Genomic DNA, 22,294 nt, shown 5'->3' on the forward strand with positions numbered 1-22,294 from the left:
CTTACTGTATACCACAGGGAACTATGTTCAATATCCTGTAATAATCCATGATGGAAAAAATATGGTAAGAATATATTTATATACATATAAATAACAATCACTATATTGTATACCAGAAATGAATACAACACTGTAAATCAACTATACTTCAATAAAAAGAATCTGGCAAACTTATCCATCCCAATGGTGAGTTTTTAAGTGGAGAAAGTTATATTCTGTTGTTCGCAAATATTTGTTGATTGCCAGATACACGGCAGACACAGTCCCAGGGGCTAGGACTCACCATGTCCTATATACACAGCGGGACAAAGTGAAAGTGAAAGTCGCTCAGTCGTGTCTGACTCTTTGTGACCCCATCTATACAATCCATGGAATTTTTCAGGCCTGAGTAATGGAGTGGGTAGCATTTCCCTTCTCTAGGGGATCTTCCCAATCCAGGGATCAAAGCCTGGTCTCCTGCATTGTAGGCAGATTCGTCACCAGCTGAGTCACCAGGAAAGCCCAAGAATCCTGGAGTGGGTAGCCTATCCCTTCTCCAGAGGATCTTCCTGACCCAGGAATAAAACTGGGGTCTCCTGCTTTGCAGGTGGATTCTTTACCAACTGAGCTATCAGGGAAGCCCATACAGGGTGAGAAGGGAAAAACAAATAATAAGCATGTATAAGCCCAGTGATGTCAATGATTGATGAGATGTGAAAATAAGACAGAGATGAAATAGAGGGTGACTCTGGGAAAGAGGAGGGTGACTCTGGGAAAGAGGAGAGTGAAAAAGTTGGCTTAAAGCTCAACATTCTGAAAACTAAGATCATGGCATCCGGTCCCATCACATGGCAAATAGATGGGGAAACAGTGGAAATAGTCGCTGACTTTATTTTCCCGGGCTCCAAAATCACTGTAGATGGTGACTGCAGCCATGAAATTAAAAGACGCTTACTCCTTGGAAGGAAAGTTATGACCAACCTGGACAGCATATTAAAAAGCAGAGACATTACTTTGCCAACAAAGGTCCGTCTAGTCAAGGCTATGGTTTTTCCAGTCATCATGTATGGATGTGAGAGTTGGACTATAAAGAAGGCTGAGTGCCTAAGAATTGATGCTTTTGAAGTGTGATGTTGGAAAAGACTCTTGAGAGTCTCTTGGACTGCAAGGAGATCCAACTAGTCCATTCTAAAGGAGATCAGTCCTAGGTGTTCATTGGAAGGACTAATGTTGAAGCTGAAACTCCAATACTTTGGCCAGCTGATGCAAAGAGCTGACTCATTTGAAAAGACCCTGATGCTGGAAAAGATTGAGGGCAGGAGGAGAAGGGGATGACAGAGGATGAGATGGTTGGATGGCATCACCAGCTCAATGGACATGGGTTTGGGTGGACTCTGGGAGTTGGTGATGGACAGGGAGGTCTGGCGTGCTGCGGTTCATGGGATTGCAAAGAGTCGGATATGACTGAGTGACTGAACTGAACTGAATTGAACTGGGTACCCAAGTGAGTGACTAATTTATTTGCCAGGGAGAGACTCTCAGAGCTGAGACTGGTAAAAAACTGGAAGCAGAGTTTCAGGCAGCTAGAAGAGGGAGGCAGGGAGGGAGCAGAAGGAAAGCCACAGCAGCTGAAGGGCAGTGATGGGTGTAGGAGAGGGCACGTGAGGAGGCTGGCAGACAGCAGTGGTCCCACCATGTGCAGTGGGTCACAGGCCAGGATAGGAGGCCTCCCTGACATCATTAGATTTACAGTTTATGAAGACCTGGAGAGTGATTGCCCAGGGGAAGAGCAGAGGCAAGGGGACCAGTTGGGGGGTTACTGCCTTGGGCCTGACAAGTGAGGGTGGTATTGGCAGGAGGGGGTGGGGGTGGAGAGAAGTGGAGGCAGTTGGAGACACACTTCTGGGTGGAGCTGATGGGCCTTCCTGATGAATTGAAGGTGGGGCACAGGGAAACAGAGGGACTCCAGAGTACTCCTAGAAACACTCCCAGGTTTGGGGAGCAAGTTGGTCATCTGTTCTTTTAGGGCAGTGCCTCCCAGCTGTTGTCATGTCTTGGCTTATACAGAAGATAATATTTGTACTTGAGTGTGGCCAGGAAGGGCTGACCCAGGAGGCTCCAGCTACCCCAGGTCCCATTGTCCACTGTGAGCACTGTCTCAGCAGCCTTGTAACCTACTCACTGCAGCTCACCCTCTGGGAAGCGTTGCTTCAGGGGAGAATTTTCCAGCTGGGGCCAAGTGTGCGCTGCAGGAGAGATGGAAATTAGACTGTGGGAAATGAAAGAATGATCTCAGAATCGCAGCCCTCCTGATCCATCAGAAATCGACCCTTCTGCTTTTCTGTATATTCATTCTATTCATTTTTTGAGAGTTTGATACTGAAACTCAAACTAAAAATCTTAATTTAGCTACTTAAGAAAATAATTGTAATGTAGAGTGGAACTATATGCTATTTTGTTCTGTATTTTCCAAGTCTCTGGTAACTTTATTATACTTTCAGAATTTAAAAAGTTAAAAAGAAAGAAAAAATAAATAAAGCTGGGGGAAAAAAGAAATAGAGGAGTTCAAATATTTTGTAATAATCGTGAACAGAGTGTAACATTAAAAACTTGTATAAAAATAAATAACAACAACAAAAGAAATAAGAGTTCTAGAATTCAGGGCTAGAGCAGATTCTATTTATTAAAAAATATTTATTTCTTTGGCTGCATTGGGTCTTAGTTGCAGCATGCGGAATCTTCTGTCTTCATTGCAGCATGCAGGTTCTCTAGTTGTGGCATGTGGGGTCTAGTTCCCTGAACCAGCGGTCAAACCCAAGCCCCTCCTCTTTTGGGAGCATGGAGTCTTAGGCACTGGACCACCGGGGAAGTCCCTAGAGCAGATTTTAGAAATGACCTTATCCAACCCTCTTCCTTTTCTCATTACACAAAGATGTAATACTAGGTCCCCGTTCATTTATTCTGTGGACCGAGTGCCACAGGTATGGTCAGCTGTGCTCGTGCTGTGTGACTGGTACCCAGTCTGTGACCAGAGGATGTGGAAATGGACCATAAGCCAGTTTTAGGGCTTCCTCGATGGCTCAGTGGGTAAAGAATCTGCCTGCAATGTAGGCAGATAGGAGATGCGGGTTCGAATCCTGGGTCAGGAAGATCCCTTGGAGGAAGGCATAGCAACCCACTCCAGTATTCTTTCCTGGAGAATCCCACCGACAGGGGAGCCTGGGGGACTACAGTCCATAGGGTCGCAGAGAGTTGGACATGACTGAAGCAACTGAGCATGCAGCATGCAGGGCTATTTGGTATGGAAGTATGTGATCATTGGGCTTGTAATTTCTATTTTTTTCCTTTTTCAAAAACTAATTCATTTTCATTGTGTTTTACAAAAGGATTAGTTCAAGAGGGTTGAGGACTACAAAAACAACAACAACGACGTTTCCTGGGTTGGAAGCACGTGCCTCAGAGAGTTACAGCTAATTCAGGCACGTGACCGTCAGGGCTGTTCCACTCCCTTCACGTCCCTCCCATCTCCTTCTCTTCAGAAGCCCCAGAGACGGTCTCAGAGGTTTAAGGAGCCTGGGTTTCTATGTATCCTCCTCCCTGATATAAAAAGAAGATGTTTCTCCCTGTGGGCTTCAGCCTTTTGCTTTTCTGTAAGTGTACTCACTGTTTGTCCCACTTATTCTATCGTCCGTTTCGCTGTTTCTGATTTTCCAAGGCTTGGGCTCTTTCCCATCCACACTAGCTTTTCTAGTTATTTTCTGCCTTTAATTTTCCTCTCTGTGTCCTTCCCCTGCCTCTGCCCATTGAGTTCCCCTGGGTGGGGCTGTGCTGGACCCAGGACCTGCAGAACGTAGCACTTCACTGTTTCCTTATTTTTCTCTTCACAGACAAGGGCGTGCTGTGTAACCAAGTGACCCAGAGTTCCCCGGAGCAGAGAGTGGCGAGTGGCAGTGAGGTGACACTGCTCTGCACCTTCCAAACCACATATTCAGATCCAGACTTATACTGGTACCGAAAAAGGCCAGATGGTGTCTTCCAGTTTGTCCTGTACAGGGACAACACTAGATCCTATGATGCAGATTTTGCTCGGGGTAGATTTACCGTGCTGCATAGCATGAGCCAAAAAACCTTCCACTTGGTGATCTCCTCCGTGAGGCCTGAAGACACTGCCACTTACTACTGTGCTTTGAGGCTCCCACGGTGATGCAGGCACCCAGGAAGTCTGCACACAACCCCCTGGGCACAGCCTGGCAGAGCTGCTTCTCTGGGCAGCTCATGTCCTTGAACATGGCATCCTTCTTCCCCATCATTCTGTGGTCCAGTCTGGCCTTGGGAGGTGCCCTAACATGCCTGCCAAATACGAAAAAGCCTGGTCACTTGCAAGGGAGCACCCCAACTTCCAATGGAGGAGATGTTGCTCCACTTCATAGAGGGCCCTTGATGCCCTGGTGCCTGTCTGAGGGACCCTGGTTCCTGGGTTGTGCCTGATACAGAGAAGGGCTTGACAGGGATGTGCTGTGTGCCCTGGGCAGACAGCCAGATGGGGTGGGTGGGGGACCAATCTAAAGAGAGCCCATTGGAAGTGTGTTTATTTTATCTCCATCATTTACCCATTGTTGGAATTGGCCTGTTTCCCTTTTAAGATTCAAATTGGACACAAAGTTATTTACTTTAAAAAATTTCTGCAGTTTACCTTTCATGCACATCTTCTTGAGCAGTCATCTTATTTCTCTGGGATGTTCTTTGGTACCTCCTTTTTACTTTGTCTGGAGAATATTTTCCTTTCACCAAAGAGCATTGAGCTATTCCCAGAAAGCTGTCTGTGAAAACCAGAATCCCAGCTTCAAAGTTCCTGAGTTTGGAGCCCAGTGGTATCCCCAGGGGAGAGAATTACCTCCAGGCAAAACCAAGATGTGATGTCAAAAATAGATACACCCTCAGCCCTGGGATTGCACCCCTCCTTCCTCTACTACTGATGTTTCTGCCTTAATACAACTATTGGAGTTATTATGTGTAATCTTAGAAATAGAAGTCTTGATGGTGGTGGTTGTGTTGCTAAGTCATGTTGGACTCTTTTGTGACCCCATGGACTGTGGCCTACCAGACTCCTTCATCCTTGGAATTCTCTAGGCAAGAATACTGGAGTGGGTTGCCATTTCTTCTCCAGGGGATCTTCCTGACCCAGGGATTGAAACAGTCTCCTGCATTGCAGGCGGATTGTTTATGGCTGAGCCACTAGGGAAGCCCTAGTAGAAGCGTTAGACGTTATTTTATAGGAAAAGCCCAGAGAAGTGAGGAACAATCAGAAGATCACTGAGCTGGTTAATGACTGAGCCAAGGGAGCATATCTGGGTGCTCCCATGCAGCTGTGCCCTAGGAGGCTGTAGCAGTAAGTAGCTTGGGCAGCAATTTGTCTGGGCTTGAGCACAGGCAAGTGGAGAGTAGTCACTATAGAGAGGGAAGGAAAGAATATGGGTAAGGGAGCCAAAGTTTCAGGCAAATGACTCAGCTTCTGGGGCTTCTGTTCTGCCACCTACTGAGTGTGTGTAATACTCTTCTGTAAACTTTTTTTGGGTCCTTGTAGGACTTGAGATTCTTCATGTGAAAGCTCTGGAAACCTATAATCCATGGTAGCAAGATCTCCACACCTGAAGGCAGCCACAGTCCCTCTGGCCCCAGCCTTAAATCTTTTCTGGAGGGTCCCTTTTGTGGAAGAAATTCATAGTCCTATAAAATGCTGGTTGCATTTTGCTGATGATCAAAGTGGGCCAGTGGGTGGCTCATTCATATGCTAAGTGCAGGACTGTTTGAACTTGGAGTTGGCACCCCTGACAACTTGGTTCTGCTTCCAGAAATATCCCTGCCTCACTGAATGACTTTGGACAAGGTACACAACTTTTTGGGGGGCATTTTTTTTCATCTGCAAAATGAGTCTATGATCTTTTAGTTTTTAGCAACTTCAGAGAAATGTTCTAAGAATGGCCCAAGGTAACAGATGTACATGTTTTGGAAATTGGCATTCTAGATGCCCATGAGGTGAAGATGTGTGGAATCTTCTAGTGGTTTTTCCCAGGATAGACCTGGCTTATCCATCTGGATTGTCCTAAACTCACTGACTCAGAATGCAGCTGCCTGTTTTCTTTGGTTTGGGGTGTGAGGACCTGATGCGGCAGTCTGCAGATGGCAAAGGCGGGGGAGTTGTGGGTGAGCCTTGTTCTTTCACTTGTCACCTCATGAGTCCCCAGCTGACACCCCACATAGGTGCTGAGGCACCCACAGTGCTGGGTTTCTAGGCCTCTGCTACCCGTGTTCCTGCAAAGGGATAAAGCTGGCCTTGCTGAGGTGAGAGGAGCAGAGGTCAGGGGAGGGGCGTTGCTGTTGTAGCAGCCGCGGCAACAACAGCAGGAAACCCAGGGGCTGGGCTAGGGGCCCCGGAAGCTGTGGTGTGACCTATGAGCTCAGTTTGGTTTTTGTCTGACTACTAGTGAATTCACAGCCCCCCATCTTTCCCCCTGCAGTAGTCTGCAATAAATAAAGCCAGAAGCAAGGTACATAAAATGCACTTTAATAAATGCAACAGAGACAAAGAAAAATGGCAGAAAACCATCAACACCAAAGATCCAATGCCCTCAAATTCCCCATATACAGATGGGCAGGCAAGGGTTCAGAAAGACTCTGGTTTTATAGGGAAATATTGGGAACTCATTCCTATCCCTCCCTCTAAAAATACTTGCACAGTGAGTTGCTTGAAAGCAAGACCCATGTCTTACTTATTTTTGCACTCTCAGCACAGTGCCTGGAACTTGCAATAATTCACGTTTGTTAAGTTGAGGAAAGCACATCTCCTCTGCATTTTACTCTGATCTCTGCTAATAGCTCTGAGAGTATTTAGATGAGACCCCATTGCCTACACAGAGAGTATTAGGGAGTCAAGTGTTGCTTTGTTTCTCAAGTACTAGGGAAAGCAGAAAGTGCTTTTGTGGATGAGAACGCTAGTTTGGGCAAATCTAGTGCTGGGTTGAGCAGAGGCTTTTACATTTAGGTAGAAGGACACCCCCTGTCCTTTCACCAGGATCTATTTTTCCTCTTGAAGGATGGAGCTGGGAACCGGATGGATCCCACTTTCTAGTTCTGGAGGCAAAGAAAGTCAAAGGAACAAAACACCACTTTCAAAGTATGTCAGTCATAGGGAAAAAAATGAGTCCTATATATCTTCATATCTCTTATCCCTTTATAAAGCAGCATATAAAACAGTTGGGCCCCCACTCCCCAGGACTTCTGTCTTTCATCAGGCTGAAGGATAAGCTGGGTTTGTTGCCTTTAAAGGAAAACTGTTTGGGGAGCAGCCATTTAAGCAAGGCTGGGACGGGTCAACTTGAATCACGAAAAAGTTGAAAGCCTAGGCGATAGCTTCTCTGTAGGCTTTTGGTTTCTGTCAGGGAATGCAGCCTTCTCATGCCAGTCAGCCTGCAAATGAAGGAAAACTGTCAGAGCTATAGAATCATAGACCTTCGGTGCTGGAAGGAATCGTAGTAGTCATGGGGATGGTCAGTACTTGCTATGGTTGTACCATTGCAGACATCGCTAACCTATCCTGGCACATTTCCCTTCTACACATGGTGATAGTTCAGCTAGTCACTATCAGTTTATCAGTGTTGACACCAGTCACAAAACCTATCTGCTCTCCTTTAGTTATTTTTCACTCCTTTGCGTTACAGATGTGATAACCCAGGTCCAACAGGGTGAAGAAAACTGGCTCAGGTATTGCAGTGAGTTAGTGACAAAGTTGGAACGAAAATCTAGTGCTTCTGATTCCAACTGAGGTCAGAAGGTCCTTTTCATGTAGCCATTTGGCCTGTGTCCTGGGGACGGCTGGTAAAACACTCACCTGTTGGGGAATGACTGAGGATGCTTGCAGGCCAGGTTGGGTAAGTCCAACACACTAAGTCTAGGATTGTCCTTAGATCAGGAGCTGGGACTGAGGGGTGTCTGGGGGCACTGGAGAAGGAGCTTTATAGGCAAACCTAAGTTCTGGTTCAAATTTCATGTCTAAGATACTTAGGCCACCTGATGCGAAGAGCCAATTCACTGGAAAAGACCCTGATGTTGGGAAAGATTGAGGGCAAGAGAAGAAAGTGGCGGCAGAGGATGAGATGGTTAGATAACATTATTGACTCAATGGACATAAGTTTGAGCAAACTCTGGGAGATAGTGAAGGACAGGGAAGCGGGGGGTGCTGCAGTCCTTGGAGTCTCAAAGAATCGGACATGACTTAGCGACTGAACAATAACAAGATAACCAGAAGAGGGAATGCAAGTGACAGGCAAATAATTCACATCTCATCCTCAATTTGTATGCATCCTGAGAGGTTACTAGTGAGCTGTTCACTAAGAATAGGAGTGTAGGTTCATCCCAGAGATAGGCTGGTCGACACATCGAATCCTATGACTAAGGATCAAGAACTGGCATCACCTTTGTCTGGCAAAGACAAGTTCTGCTTCCCTGAATATTCTTCAAGTGAGCCTTTACTGATGGTCTCTCAAAAAGCCCATGGTCCTTTGGCCATATACACAAAACTAACAATAAAGAAAAAGATTTTTCCTGTTTAGGTCCAGTTTTTCTAGCTCCTCAGTTGGAAGTGAGGATTATTGACTGGTATTACATTATATTACCTGAATTTTGAATCTGGCTTGAAATAAAAGGCCAACAGGAGGCAGAGTGTAATGCTAAGTATCTAGAAAGGCCCACCTTATTGAATCGTAATAGGTTTCTATGTGTTTTTTCCTTTCCCAATGCTTCTTATCAGTCCTAAACGCCTTTCTTTCACGTGTAGCATAGTTTGGGTGGAGTTAGGAATAAGAAGCAGCTAGTTCTTACCTTAAAAGAAAAATAACTTGGCAGTCAAGAGAAAATTGACGGCGACACTCTTGGCAAACAGCATTCGGAGCCCCAGCACCGAGAGGGACATCATGTTCACCTTCCCGGGTTCCACTGTGGATGAATGAGAGTGAAGATGGTTCATTCACTTAGCAAGAGACTAAATTTCCTGCCAGATATTGGCTTACAGCACCGACACCAGCCTGCCCCGCATCATCATCATTCTTCCTGGCCTGAAGCCCTGCGTGGTGCCAGACAGCCTTCACAGACCTGAAGCTGCTGTTCACAGTCAGCAAAGCAAGCTTTGGAAAAACCCATTCCTATAGTTGGACACGACTGAGCGACTGATCTGATCTGATCTGATAGTCAGGAAGACTCTGCTTGAAGAGTTAGAGGGAGCCAACTGGACTCAAGTATGGTTTTTGTTTTCTTTTGAAATAGAATGATTTGGGGCCCCATCTGACAATGACAGAGTTTGCTTTAACCTCAATTCTGAAGCTGGCCCTTTGGCTTCAACTAACCTTGGGGCTCTTGGCAGGTCACTGGAGCTTCAGCTTTTGTGCTGTTTTCATATGCCATCGGTTTTGGAGTTGTTTCTGGAACAAACAGCAATGGTCAGGGTTACAATGACAACTGAGAGGCTCAAGGGCTTTCAGGTTTTAGAACTGGAGGTGACTTTAAGTAAGTAAACTAAGGACCAGAGGAATGACTTGGTTAAGGTCCTACAGCTATTGACACAGTCAACATGCTTCCTGTCTTGAGGTTTTTTTCCCATTAGGCCATGAAACCAACATCCAGGTATGCCTCTAATTTGTAGGAAGAATTGAGATAATGAACACCAAGATAAGCTGGGCTGCCTTTGGTTGGGGCACTCACACTAGATCAGATCCCACATGAATGTTCAATCCTAGAGTCTTTAGTATGAAGGAAACAGAGTTTGGTGAAGAGGAGAGATGGGGATGAAATAAGATGGATTTTACCCTAGATTCCAGCTCAGAGATGCAACAAGTTTAATTCCTGTTTAGGGATAGGAATTAAGCCTAATCCTTAAATCTGAACCTAAGTCTTATTTCCAGCATGATGCCATATTGAATGTGACCTGTCAAGAGTTTACATCTCCAACTTCTCTTGCCCTCAGTTTTTCTTCCCCACAACACTAGCCCCTTGAGGCCAGATAGGACCTACCTGGAATAGTTTTCTTTGGTTCAAAGTCAGTAGAGTGCCAGGTTTGCTTGTTGTGTTCAACCGAACATGTCACTGAATCGGGGTCTCCATATTGACCAAGCTTGACAGCACTGTACTTCCCCCCAGGTGAGATGGCAATAGCCGGGTCATATTCTATTATTTTCTTGGATGATTGCAGACTTATAGTTACATCTTTGGGGTAGAACTCCTTCACCAAACAAGCGACGTTTGTCCCATTTTTCATGACAAAAACAGATGGGCTGGCAGCAGGTTGACTTTCTGCAAATATAATCAGTTTATTTTGTGAGATGATTATCCACGTGTAGGAGTTGAACAATGCTGATTTCCTCAGTTTCCCTGGGGCCAAACACCGCAATCCAGACTTTCCTGCATCCTGTTAGTGACCTGACCTGTTAGCATCTCCATGAAAGGATGACCAAGGGAAGCAGAAATGAAAGGCAGGCAGTTTGACTCCTAGTTAGGAGATGCGAAGAGATATGACTGGGAGTAGAGATAGACAATGACAAATACAAAGAAGTGTCTTGGTCAACTGAGTTTCAATTATCTATGTTTTATTAGTCGATCCTCTGGACAGTTGAGTTAGGCTGAATATCTATCTGAATCAGTACATTTATTTAATTTCTGAATATCCACCATTTTCATTTATTTTAAAAAATTGGAGTATAATCGCTTTGCAAATTTGTGTTAGTCTCTACTGTACAACAATTTGAACTAGCTATAAGTATACATATATCCCCTTCCCTCTTAGCTTCCCTCTCAACCCCCCTACCCCCACCCGCCCACCATCCCACCCCTCCAGGTCATCACAGAGCACCAAGCTTAAGTTGTGCTGTAGTTGGTTTATTTTAAATGCATGAACCCTTGGAGTGAGATCAAAGCAGAGTCTGAAAAGGGCTCCATAGTGGTTCAACACTCTGCAGATATCAGTGTTGACATCACTTCAGGGTGTCATTCCTGTTTTTCGGACTGGAAGGGATCTGCTAAAGTTAAGTGGTCCATCTCTCTGTCTTCAGGTGAACTCTTGTTCTCTTGTAAAGGACTACCCTATAGTTTCTTTTGAGTCTTTAATCAGAGAATAATAACTATCATTCTCAGAAGTCCTTACGAACATGAAACCAGTTTAAGCCCATTTCTTCTTGTTTTGTTCTAAGCGGAGCTGTGGAAAATGGGTTACAATAGTTGGGTCTCCTCCTGGCCTTCTTTCCTTTCATGCCTCACCTTGGACAATCATTTATCTGCTACTCTCTGTTTGCATCTTTTTCTTTCCTTAAAATCAGAGGTGTGTGTGTGTGTGTGTGTGTGTGGGCGGGGGGTGTTCGGGATTTTTCAAAGAGCTCTTCTGGAAACTAAAAGGAGAAAAGCTTCATTGTTTTGTTTCCCGGCATAGCTGAAGCCGCTGATAACCGACACTGATAAGCCCAGCAGTAACGGCTTGGAAACCGCACATTGTGCTCAGTCATCTCCCTTCAGAACTGTGGCATTTCTCGCTCACAATACTGATTTGGTGAGATGAATCCGGTTGATTTTCAAGGGAGCTATGAGTTATAGAGAAAGGAAACTAGTCCATTAAAAACCAAAGCCCAAACATTCCTATTTTCTTCATTACTTAAAAATATGATCCAATCCTAGTCTGATTTAGTTGGAAAATTAAGCCTTTCTTGGGATTTAAAAATTTAAATTCAAAGGCAGTTGTTAATAATCACTCTGGGATGGAGAGACCTGGCTTGAATAATTTGAACAATTTGATATAACCAACAAGACAGATGTCTGAAGAAGGTCATACACTCAGGATATTGAGCTCTGAAGCTGTTAGTATTTCAGATAGAGCATGATGCATTGGTTTGAAAAAACATTTTTCTCAGATCCTCTTTCTAAATTAATGTCTATCTGTTCAAAACAGTTGTTTGAAGGTAAAGGGTTTAACTTATTCTTTAGTATCATGGTAACTAAAATAAAAGGCTATATGACTGAACCGAACCATTTTAAAAAATAGAATGCATTCAATATAGTTCTTACATGTAACCCAGTCTATTTTATATTAGACCTAAACCAAAATTTGAAGTTGTGTAAAATTTGCACTAAATTGTAGTCTAAAATTTAAAGATGTAATTGCTTGTCTTTTGAGAATTTCCAATCTTTCTTCTTGGTCCACAAATATAACTAACTACATTTTGGCACTTTCTTTTTTTATGAGTACTATTTAATGCTAAGGCTATGTGCTGGTAAACATACAAAAAGAAGTGTATACCTTCCCTGACAGTCTTCCTTAATTTATAAACTTAGAATCATCTATGTTCTAGATTCTTATAGAGCACCTTACAGGTTCCCTAAGCATTGAAGCATTGACAACAGATGTCAGTCACAATTTCAAAGATCTCTGCCAAGATGGCCTTTAACTTGAACACTGAAAATAAGTTTGCTTTACTTGATTATTCTCACCAGGTTAACCATCTCTCTCCTAAGTCTTCCAGCAGGACATTTTTTGGGTGGCACAAAGACATACACAGTAGTCAGCTTAGCCAAAGCGATGTGCAAGGATGAAGCAACCACCTGGAGAATTTGGGCCTCTGCCCCTCCTGCATCTGATATTCCAACATATCTGTATAATTCTTCTGCTAGATTTCTCTGGGTTTTCTGGGCTGCTCTTTTTTCAGAAATAATTTTTTTTTTTTTTAGTAATAATAGTTACAGAGCTACTTCTCTACTCAGCCTAGTGTCTTTACTGTGCCCGGTCCACATCTGTACCACTCCATCTCCTAGTTATACTTTCTCATGTACCACAAACTGGATGGCAAGCCTAGTCCCAGGAGTCAACTTATCCCTAGAAATGTATGGAAAAAAAATCAACTTACGGGGCTCCACGAAGAGTTTGGTGCCAGCTCCAAAAAATATCTGTCGGGTGTCCCAGGAGCACATTGCGACACTACCTGACAAGTAACCAGCCTGGGGCTGGCTCTGGGGCCTGGGCTGGAGCATCTGTGTCCTGCCTCTGCAGCTCGGGTTCCAGCCCAGAGAGCCCATGGCTCAGAGAGCTACAAAGCTGTACTTGATGGTATCAGGGGGCTGAGCACACAGAGTCCCAGTTCCCTTTGAAGCTAAGAATAGTGTAACTGCTGGGTAAGGAGGTGAGCATGAAATCCCCAGCCCAGGAGCACTGGGACAGGGGACAGGGCTGAGACAGAGCACAGAAGAGGGTGTCAGCAGGCCAGTAGCTGCCTCCAAGATGGAAGCTTTAACACCCATCCATTGGAAGGACTCGCTAAGCACACACCAGCTTGGGAGTAGGAATGGGGGACTGGACATTGATATTTCTTGTAATGAATGTTAGGCTGAGGAGAGTTTTAGGCCCAGCTCTTTTTCTCATATTCTATTTCCCTTCTCTTGGGTCACAATCCTGCTTTTTGATTAGAAACTAATTTCTCCCCCATCACTCAGACGAGTCTCACAGTAACAACAAATCTACTTTCTAATTCCCTGAGCCCGTGGAAAGACTTTCTAAGGACCCGAGGGTTGAACAAGAAATTGGTAGCTGACAAAGGAACCCAGTGGTGCTGCGTGTCATGGACACAGGTCAGGGAAAGCAGAGCTTGCTTTGGATTGCTTATTTTTATTTTATAATTTCTCTTGACTCTGGATCCAGATACAAGCCTCAAGAGGACGGAGTAATCATGTGAAATAGAACTTAAAACCCTATAGATTACTTTGTCTTATCACCAAAAAAATCAAGAGTCCAGGGTTAGAGCAAGGCGAAAGGGAAGGACCATTCTTTGCTGTCAAAACTTTAAGGATTGGGGGCTTGATTTGAAATTCTTAAACCCCCTACCTGAGCCTCATATCATCATATTATACTCAATCGCTGCAGGAAGAGAAAACTGGAGAAGCAATTGGGATATCATTGAAGAGCGCAGGTCAGCATCTCGACAGAGGGTCTAAGCCTTGGTTTCATCTCTTTCCTTCTTCCTTAGGAGTCCCAAAGGCATAGCCTCAGAGATTTGATTCTAACACTGCAGATAACTCTGAATTTCAAGTGGAAATGATTTAAAGGGAAAATGAAACACAATACTTTTTGCTCAGATGCAATTTGCCCAGCATCAATCAGACTGCAATCAGTTACAATGTGATTCTGTTTTCCCTCCTTTTCATTGCTCTAGTCTCCCTCTCCTCAAAGATAAGAAAACTCACCAAATTCCACTATTTCCCTGGAAGCCCGAGGCAATCAAGAACACCTGTAAGTTTATATTACCCTCTGAGAGGCAGAGACCACGTTGACACTACCAGTCCCTTTCAGGACTGTCAGATTGCCTCCTCACATTCATGTACATTTCTCCACTTTTTTATTGCCTCTGAAATAAGTAAAAGCAGAATCTAACCAATGCCCCATTGGCCTTGGCATTTTGGAAAGCTTCTGAGAGACTGTTGTTTTCTGGACTGGTTCCAGTGACTGATGGTTGGCAGCTAGCCAAACTACCTGAATAAGGCCCCTGGATTTCCAAACATTGGAACAGGCTGCCCGTGGATAGTATCCCTGGGAGAGCCCACTACTTCCCTATTGTCCTGAAGTTGGGGGCTGTGTTTGTACTTTTGGTGTAGACTCCTGACCTTTTACAGAATCCTCAGATTCAGGGCCAACAAGGGAGGTGAGCATAAAACAGTTCTCAGCAGACCCAAACAAGGATGGGACCTTGGAAATAATTTAGTGTGAGCCAGGCATGATGATTTAATGCAAGTTCTCAGCAAGAAAAGAGACAAGGGCAGATTGGTTATTGACATCTGAGGCAGAGAAGGTGCTTTTGCAGTAACTCCTTCTTTAATAATATTTTTCTTTTTCTAACCTTCCCTCTCCCCATGCTGTGACCATGACTCTTTTCCCTCATAAACAGTGGAAAGACTCTAAAGATCCAGAGCTTGCCTTTTCCCTAGTCCCAGTCCCTGACCAGGGCTTTATTTAAGCAGTTGCAGAAGACTTATCAATACTAATCCTCAGAAGAGAGTTTCTAAGTATGCATAGAATATTTTCTTAAGAGAGATCTAATGATTTTATTCTCTAATTTTATGTTGACTCTACAGCAACAACAGCAATGACAACGGATTTCCCGTTTAGAACCTTCTAACTTCTCAAGAAGCTCTGCTTATTCAGGACTGTACCATGAGTCCAAGGGAATATACACACTAAATAAAATGCATAACTCACTCGGTTCCATGATGAGTTGAGTCTCATTTCCAAAGACAAGTTTTGTTATCAGCACACCATTTCAGACATCATGACCCAAAACCTCACTACCTGTCTTCTCCCTGCCTAGTCCATCTGTTTGGAAGTGGATGGGCTACCTGGATACACAGAGCTCTACAAGGGTTTCTGAGATCTAAGCCTTTCATTTTGGCAGCTTCTTTGATGTGTGTTATCTTCTGAGTGTTGGCATTTAGGGAAGTCCCAGGGTTTACTGCTATTATCTCCTCAACCTGTCATCTCTTACCCCAAGATCTTGCTTCACAGTCATATTTTCACAGAGAGAAAGGAATTAATTTGGTTTTGCTGAGAATGTCAAATGGCTATTTTCAGCAGAAACACAGCTGTACGGTTCAAGTCAATCAGAAAGGACTATGCCTCAGTTAGAGTTGGAAGGACATGATGGCTGGACCAAAAGTCATTTCTGCAAAAGACTGGGAGTCTTTTAAAAAGATCCCAATACTCTCAGAAGTCTGCCATTTCTATAAGTATTTTACTACTTCCAGATGGCTTGTGCTTACACTACCTCAACAGACACCATCATAACAAGCTCCACGAGCTGATATTATTAGATCCGTCTTACAGATGAAGTCACTGGAGCTAAAGAGCAGTTAAGATAGTGACTGAGCTGTGTCTGACTCTTAGGTCTCCAGACCCCAGTTCCCATCCATTGAACCAGAGTAATAGATGACAGGACTGAGAGGAGCTTCAGCTGCCACTTGTCAAAATTCCTTGGCCACACAAAGCCTAAGTAATGGGCATATAGACAGAGTTTGGACTCCATTTTCAGCATCATTTTTCATTAAATCTCAGAATTCCCACTGGATCATAAGACATTCACATCACTGGGCTTTCTTTTTTTTCCTAATACATTGTCCCTTAGAATTGGTCTGGCTGACACTCAGGATCATAGTGTGCTAAGCTGGAAGACACTTTGGAAATCATTTGAATCAGCTAGAGGGAAACTCAAGTACTGTGAAGTTAAGTCACAGAGCTGGTCAAAAAGGAGGATTAGAACTCAGTCTTTCAATTCTTGGCCTAACATGCTTGCCAGTGCTCCTCACATTTATTAGATGTGCTGTAACACAAGTCTGGTCATGGCCCAGATCTGTAAATGGCAAATGCCATTTACAGACACTCCGGGATGGAGAGTGGACCAAGAAGACTACTACAATGCATTCCCACCCTGGATTTTGTCAGAAACTCAGTCCCTGCTCCTCCACCATCCCTTGCTAAATCACTTGCTGGAGGGACTTTCAACAACCTGAGAAGTGTTTCCTAAACTGATGAATTGGGAAAATATTTAACAAAGATAATTGACAGATACAGTGGTCAAAAGAAGAAGAAGAAGAAGAAGAAGAAGAATAAAACCGAGTCACTTACCTGGTTCCACGTTCAGATAGGTTCCTTTGCCAAATATTAGTGGATAATGCACAGCTGATAAACCCAGTCTAAAAACTGCCTTGCCTTTTCCTTACCGCAACCCTGGCCCCAAGTCATGTGACAGTCATTGGATGAGATTTTCTGTCTCATCTGCTTAACCTCTTTCTTCTTCTGTCTTGGGAGCTACCCTTCAGGACAAAGCAGGAAGTGATTCCTGTGTCAAATAGAAATCTACACTTTTGCCATGTTATAGTCTGATTTGCAGTCTGAATAAGAGATATTGAAAAGCAATTTCCAGTCTGAAGCAAAAAAGGTGGGCTATTGGCCTTAGAGTGCATGAGGGTATGCTAAGTTGCTTCAGTCGTGTCCAACTCTTTGCGACCCCATGAACTGTAGCCCGCTAAGTTCCTCTGTCCATGGGATTCTCCCGGCAAGAATACTGGAGTGGGTTGCTATGCCCTCCTCCAGGGGATCTTCCTGACCCTGAGAATGAACCAGCATCTCAGTGGCTCCTGCATTGCAGGTGGATTCTTTACCACTGAGCCACCGGGGAATCCTGTTGGTCATAGAATGGTAATTCTCAACCCTTGGGGTATACTTACATGGGGCAAGATCTAGTAAGTTATGAGCCCCACTCAGAACCTTTCAGGAGAATTCCATTTCCTATCCAATCAGAGCTTTGTATCATTGACAAGCATTGTGCATCAGCCAGACTTGGTATAAAATAGAACTAAAGTTTATTTTAATAACATTTTAATAATATATTCATGAGTTTCAAATTTGAGCAAACTTTAATGGCGTACTTACACTTAGATATGACAGTTAAAATAGCTTCTGTCATATGTAAAAACCAGAGTCTATAAAATTGCTGTATGTTACAAAAAATCCAGGGAGAAAATATGCAGATTTTTCAGATCAGTTTACAGCCCATACAGGATTGCATATCATACTCTGAGAATCACTAAAATGGAGAGTGGTTCTCAGTTGTGTGAAGTAGAAAGGAATCAGAGAACCTGAAATCAAATTCCACTCAGTTTCTTACTAAGTGTGTAATCTTGGCCAAGTTCCTTAAGGTCACTGAGCTTCATTTGCCTCTTTTATAAAATGAGGATACTGTCTTCTGTATTGAGAGGTTATAAGATTAAGCGAAAGAGTGTATATATAAAGCATTCTGTAAATGTTCAGTGTAAGTATTAGAATGTTTATTAGGGTCAGACTCAGAGTAAAAATTTTACTTGAAGCAGGAGAAGGTAATTACACTAAGCTCAGAGCTCCCCAGGGCAAGGTGTAGGGAGAGGTTGCTGAGACAGGAGAGGATCCTGTTTCTTTGGTGTTTGGGATAAAAGTGAGGACTGGAATCCAGGTTTCTGTCTCCTCTGGTCTCTTACCAGGGTCAGGTGTGACCACCATTTCCTTCTCTAACCTTCCCTCTTAAATCCAAAAGCACAGGTCCAGAAAGCTGTGGTACATATACACAATGGAGTATTACTCAGCCATTAAAAAGAATACATTTGAATCAGTTCTAATGAGGTGGATGAAACTGGAGCCTATTATACAGAGTGAAGAAAGCCAGAAAGAAAAACACCAATACAGTATACTAACGCATATATATAGAATTTAGAAAGATGGTAACAATAATCCTGTACACGAGACAGCAAACGAGACACAGATGTGTAGAACAGTCTTTTAGACTCTGTGGGAGAGAGAGAGGGTGGGATGATTTGGGAGAACGGCATTGAAACATGTATAATATCATATATGAAACGAGTCGCCAGTCCAGGTTTGATGCACGATACTGGATGCTCTAGGCTGGTGCACTGGGACGACCCAGAGGGATGGTATGGGGAGGGGGGAGGGAGGAGGGTTCAGGATGGGGAACATGTGTATACCTATGGTGGATTCATGTTGATATATGTCAAAACCAATACAATATTGTAAAGTTAGAAAATAAAATAAATTAAAAAAATAAAAAAATAAAAATTCATGAAAAACAAAACAAAACAAAAAAACAAAAAACAAAAAAACAAAAGTACAGGTCCTTACAGTGACTTACAAGCCATCTTTTCTACATTATCAACCTGACTTCATTTGTAAACTCTCTCCCGGTCACTCATTCTCCTCCAGCCACCCAGGCTTCCTTGCTGTCCTTAACGTACCCTGGGCAGGGCTTGTGTTCCCTCTGCCCAGAAGTGTTCATCCTTCAGAAATCTGCACAACTCACTCCGTCACCCCCTCGCATCTCTGCCCAAATGTCAATTTTCCAATGAGGCCTTCTATAACTTCTTTGTTTAAAACTGCACATTGCCCCCTTCTATTGATACACTTTATTTCTCTTCTGTGGTTTATTTTCCTTCACAGGGCTTATCACCACCTAAAACATTATATATTTTATTTGGTGAGTTTATCATCTGTCTTTTACAGTACATTGTAAGCTCCAACAAGGCATGGATTTCTGTCTTTTTGTTCATGCTGATTCCCTGGCACCTAGAAGAGTGCCCTGTGTATAGTACCAGTGACTTGTCACAGGTTGTGAGCTGGGATCGGGCTTGGTTCTGAAAGTGACTAGCTTGCTTACATTTCTGTTTCCTTTTGCCTTATACCACTGCTGACTTGTCCTCTCATCCATTCCTTCATTTGTCTATTCATTCATTCAACAAATATTTATTTACTGCTTTCAATGTAGCCCTTGTCCTCATGGAACAAGGGAGATAGCTGATAAATAAGCATTCAAAGTTTTGGGTGAAGATGAAGGCTATACGAAATAAAGCAAGCTGGACTCCAGACTGCAAGAGGATGAGCTTCTGGCTTAAGCCGCCCAGGCTGTGGGCCTTTGTTTGGACAGCCCTGTGAAGCTATGCATGTATGTGTTCAGTCGCTCAGTTGTGTCTGACTTTGTGACCCCATGGAACATTTACCTTAAATAATGGTTATCCTAGAGTCTCTAACATAGACAGTTAAGGTCTCCCGTAAAACATGAATAATGCCACTTAAAAAAAAAAAAGCAAAGTGGACTTCCCTGGTGGTCCAGTGGTTAAGACTCAGCCTGAAAATGCAGGGGGCATGGGTACAATCCCTGGTCCAGGAAGATTCCAACTGCCACAGGGCAACTAAGCCTGTGCACGGCAAGTACTGAGCCCAGGTGTGTAGAGCCCATGCTCTGAAATGAGAAGCAATTGCAATGAGGAGCCCACACACCACAACTAGAGAGCATCCCTGATTGCCACAACTCAAGAAAGCCTGCAAACAGCAATGGAGACCCAGTGCAACCAAAAATTAAATAATAATAATAAAAAAAAATAAAGCAAGGACTGCAGCAGACAGGGGGTGGTTGAGGAAGGCCTCACTAGATGTGACGTTTGAGTAAGACCTGGAGAAGGTGAGCGAGAAAGCTAGGGTGAGTTCATGAGAGAAAATGGGTCCCGGCAGAAAGTACAGCAGGTCAAGGCTCTGTTCTGGGAGATGCTCCTCCTGAGTGAGAGGGGACGAATGCCAAAGACGGGAGTGGGAAAGCTGTCTCTTGGCATTTTAGAAACCTGCTGATGAGCCCAGGATTTTGTGGACTTCTCTTTCTTGAAGGAAAGGGTGATGCTCTGATCATTGTCTGAACCTTTCTGAGTTTAGGGACCCTCGAGCCTGAGGGGTGTAATGTGGGGGATGGGCCTTGCCTGGAGAATGCCTCTTTGGGTAATTGGTTTTGGTTGGGGGCAGGAGTTCTGCCTTGGTGAAGGACTGTGGTGGGGGTGGCAGCTGGAAGGGAAATAGCTTAACTGTTGCTTCCAACTTGGTAGGCAGCTTGGAAAGAAGCTCACTAGGAGCCTGAGTGGGAAAGCCAGGCAGGAAAAACCTCCACAGATGCCCCAGTCCAACTGAAGTCCCTAGAAGAGCAGAGTGTTTTAAGTGCGCAGGGTTTGGAATTGACAGTTGATACCAATTTTAACTTTGCTAATCTGTGTGATCTTGCGGAACCTCTCCTGATCTATAAAAATGCAAGTAGTAGTACTTAATTTTTACATATTCATGTGAGAACCAAGTAGAATGACATTCATGAATAAAGTGCCTGGTCCAGAGGCCCAATACATAGTAGGCTCTCAAAAAGCACAAGTTGATATGAGGAGGATATATGAATATCACATAACAGTATATATAATTCTAAGTCCATCCAGTGGCCCACTGGCATGAAATGCTCCTGACTACCCTTTCTAAGCTCCTGTCATTGTCATGGTCAGTAGCACCTATTTACATTGTGGTACTTCATTCCTTGCCATTTGGTCCTTACTCTGGTTCTGTTTTATGAAGTTAAGTGGCAACCCTAGGTTTTTTCCATCTGGAGGGTTAAAAGCTATGGTGGGCCTGTGATGGTGGGTCTGTGTAGACCTGTTAGTTTGGTGCAGTTGGGGAGCCCTGCAAGTAAGAACTTGATAGAAGCTCCTGAGGAAAGAGAGCATGAAAAGCAAGTAGGCTTCTGAGAAGATAAAGGATCTGGATTTGCAGTGATCCTTTTTTATCCAATATGTGTTGGCTAAAAAGAAGTCACTGTGCAAAGATATTCTGGATCTGGGCTACACTGAAAGATATGCCTTCTCTGGATGCCTGCTATCTTTTCATCTCAAAGGACAATGGAAGGCACCAGCTCAGTGTTTCCTAAACTTCAATTAATCACATCTCTTTTGGGGCTTTTATTTTGGGTCATTTCCATTAGTCATAAGATTTGCTTAATAATTTTCTTGAAATTTACTCACATTTGAACTTAAAATACAATTAAGAGGAAACTAAATCACATAGGTTTGACAACCTAGTTGTACTATGCTGATACCATTAAAAGATAGTGCAATTCAAATGAAAAGAACGTCTGTCTATGTACCACCGAAAACCACATTTTATGCATTCTACACTTAGGGCAACATTGGCTCAAGTACGTCAGTAAACAGAAGAACTTAATTCATTAGGAAGAACTCAGTGAACAAAGGGAGATAAAGGAACTCAGTCACTAGGTTTGTCAGGAAGGTGGATAAACTTATTTTAGTGAGAAAATTTAGAGCCAACAAGCTCTAAAGGGAAGAACCTTAATTAGTTGAATTTTCAAATCTTACTATGATTAAAAAAAATAGATATATGATTTTCTTTGCTCTGATTCTGCTAGCCGACTTTGGCTCTCCATCTTTTTCTGGATACAAAGCCCCTGCCCCACTTCTCCCTTTTGTGTGTGAGGGTGCGGGTGCCCAGCCTGCACTTCTCCCCTTCCCTTCATCTGATCTCAATTCTATGCCTCCTTCAATTCATACATCCAGGACAGTCCTGTCCCCAGCCATTCTATGAGAGGAGCCCACTCCATCACACTTTCACCCCACTTCTCTATAGTTTTCTTTTACCTTAGAAAACACAATCTGAACACCAGGGCGTCAGGCCAGGTTGTGCTGTTACTTTCCCAGCAGACAGCTCCAGCAGACAAGGGGGCCCCAACAAATTTAAGATCCCCTTGCCAGACTCCCCTAGGATCTCTGAAATGGGGGTTTGTGTTGTTTATTACATTTTCTAGATTAATATTAATCTTCACGTTCTAATTGGAAGCTGCTGCCCACTGGAGATTACAGTCTTTTTTTTTTCTAAACAAGACACAATTGA

The 22,294-nt window shown here is 43.6% G+C and overlaps 1 long non-coding RNA gene and 1 gene segment (V, D, J or C); one reads left to right on the forward strand and one right to left on the reverse strand.

Moving 5' to 3' along the window:
- The first annotated feature begins 3,513 nt into the window (after nt 1–3,513).
- LOC139185217 (uncharacterized) lies at nt 3,514–16,610 on the forward strand. The gene is made up of 3 exons (XR_011568769.1): nt 3,514–3,629; nt 3,867–9,269; nt 15,130–16,610. It is a non-coding gene; the product is annotated as an uncharacterized lncRNA (long non-coding RNA).
- Nucleotides 6,529–22,294, reverse strand: part of LOC109564835 (T cell receptor delta constant-like) — a gene marked incomplete in the record, with an annotated part of 620,053 nt that continues 604,287 nt past the window's right edge. Inside the window, 5 exon segments of the C gene segment in view lie at nt 6,529–7,463; nt 8,857–8,970; nt 9,378–9,452; nt 10,042–10,320; nt 16,673–16,721. Of these exon segments, the coding sequence occupies nt 8,858–8,970; nt 9,378–9,452; nt 10,042–10,320; nt 16,673–16,721 (516 nt within the window).

This window comes from Bos indicus, chromosome 10 (assembly GCF_029378745.1).
Source record: "Bos indicus isolate NIAB-ARS_2022 breed Sahiwal x Tharparkar chromosome 10, NIAB-ARS_B.indTharparkar_mat_pri_1.0, whole genome shotgun sequence".
Taxonomy (NCBI): Eukaryota; Metazoa; Chordata; class Mammalia; order Artiodactyla; family Bovidae; genus Bos; species Bos indicus.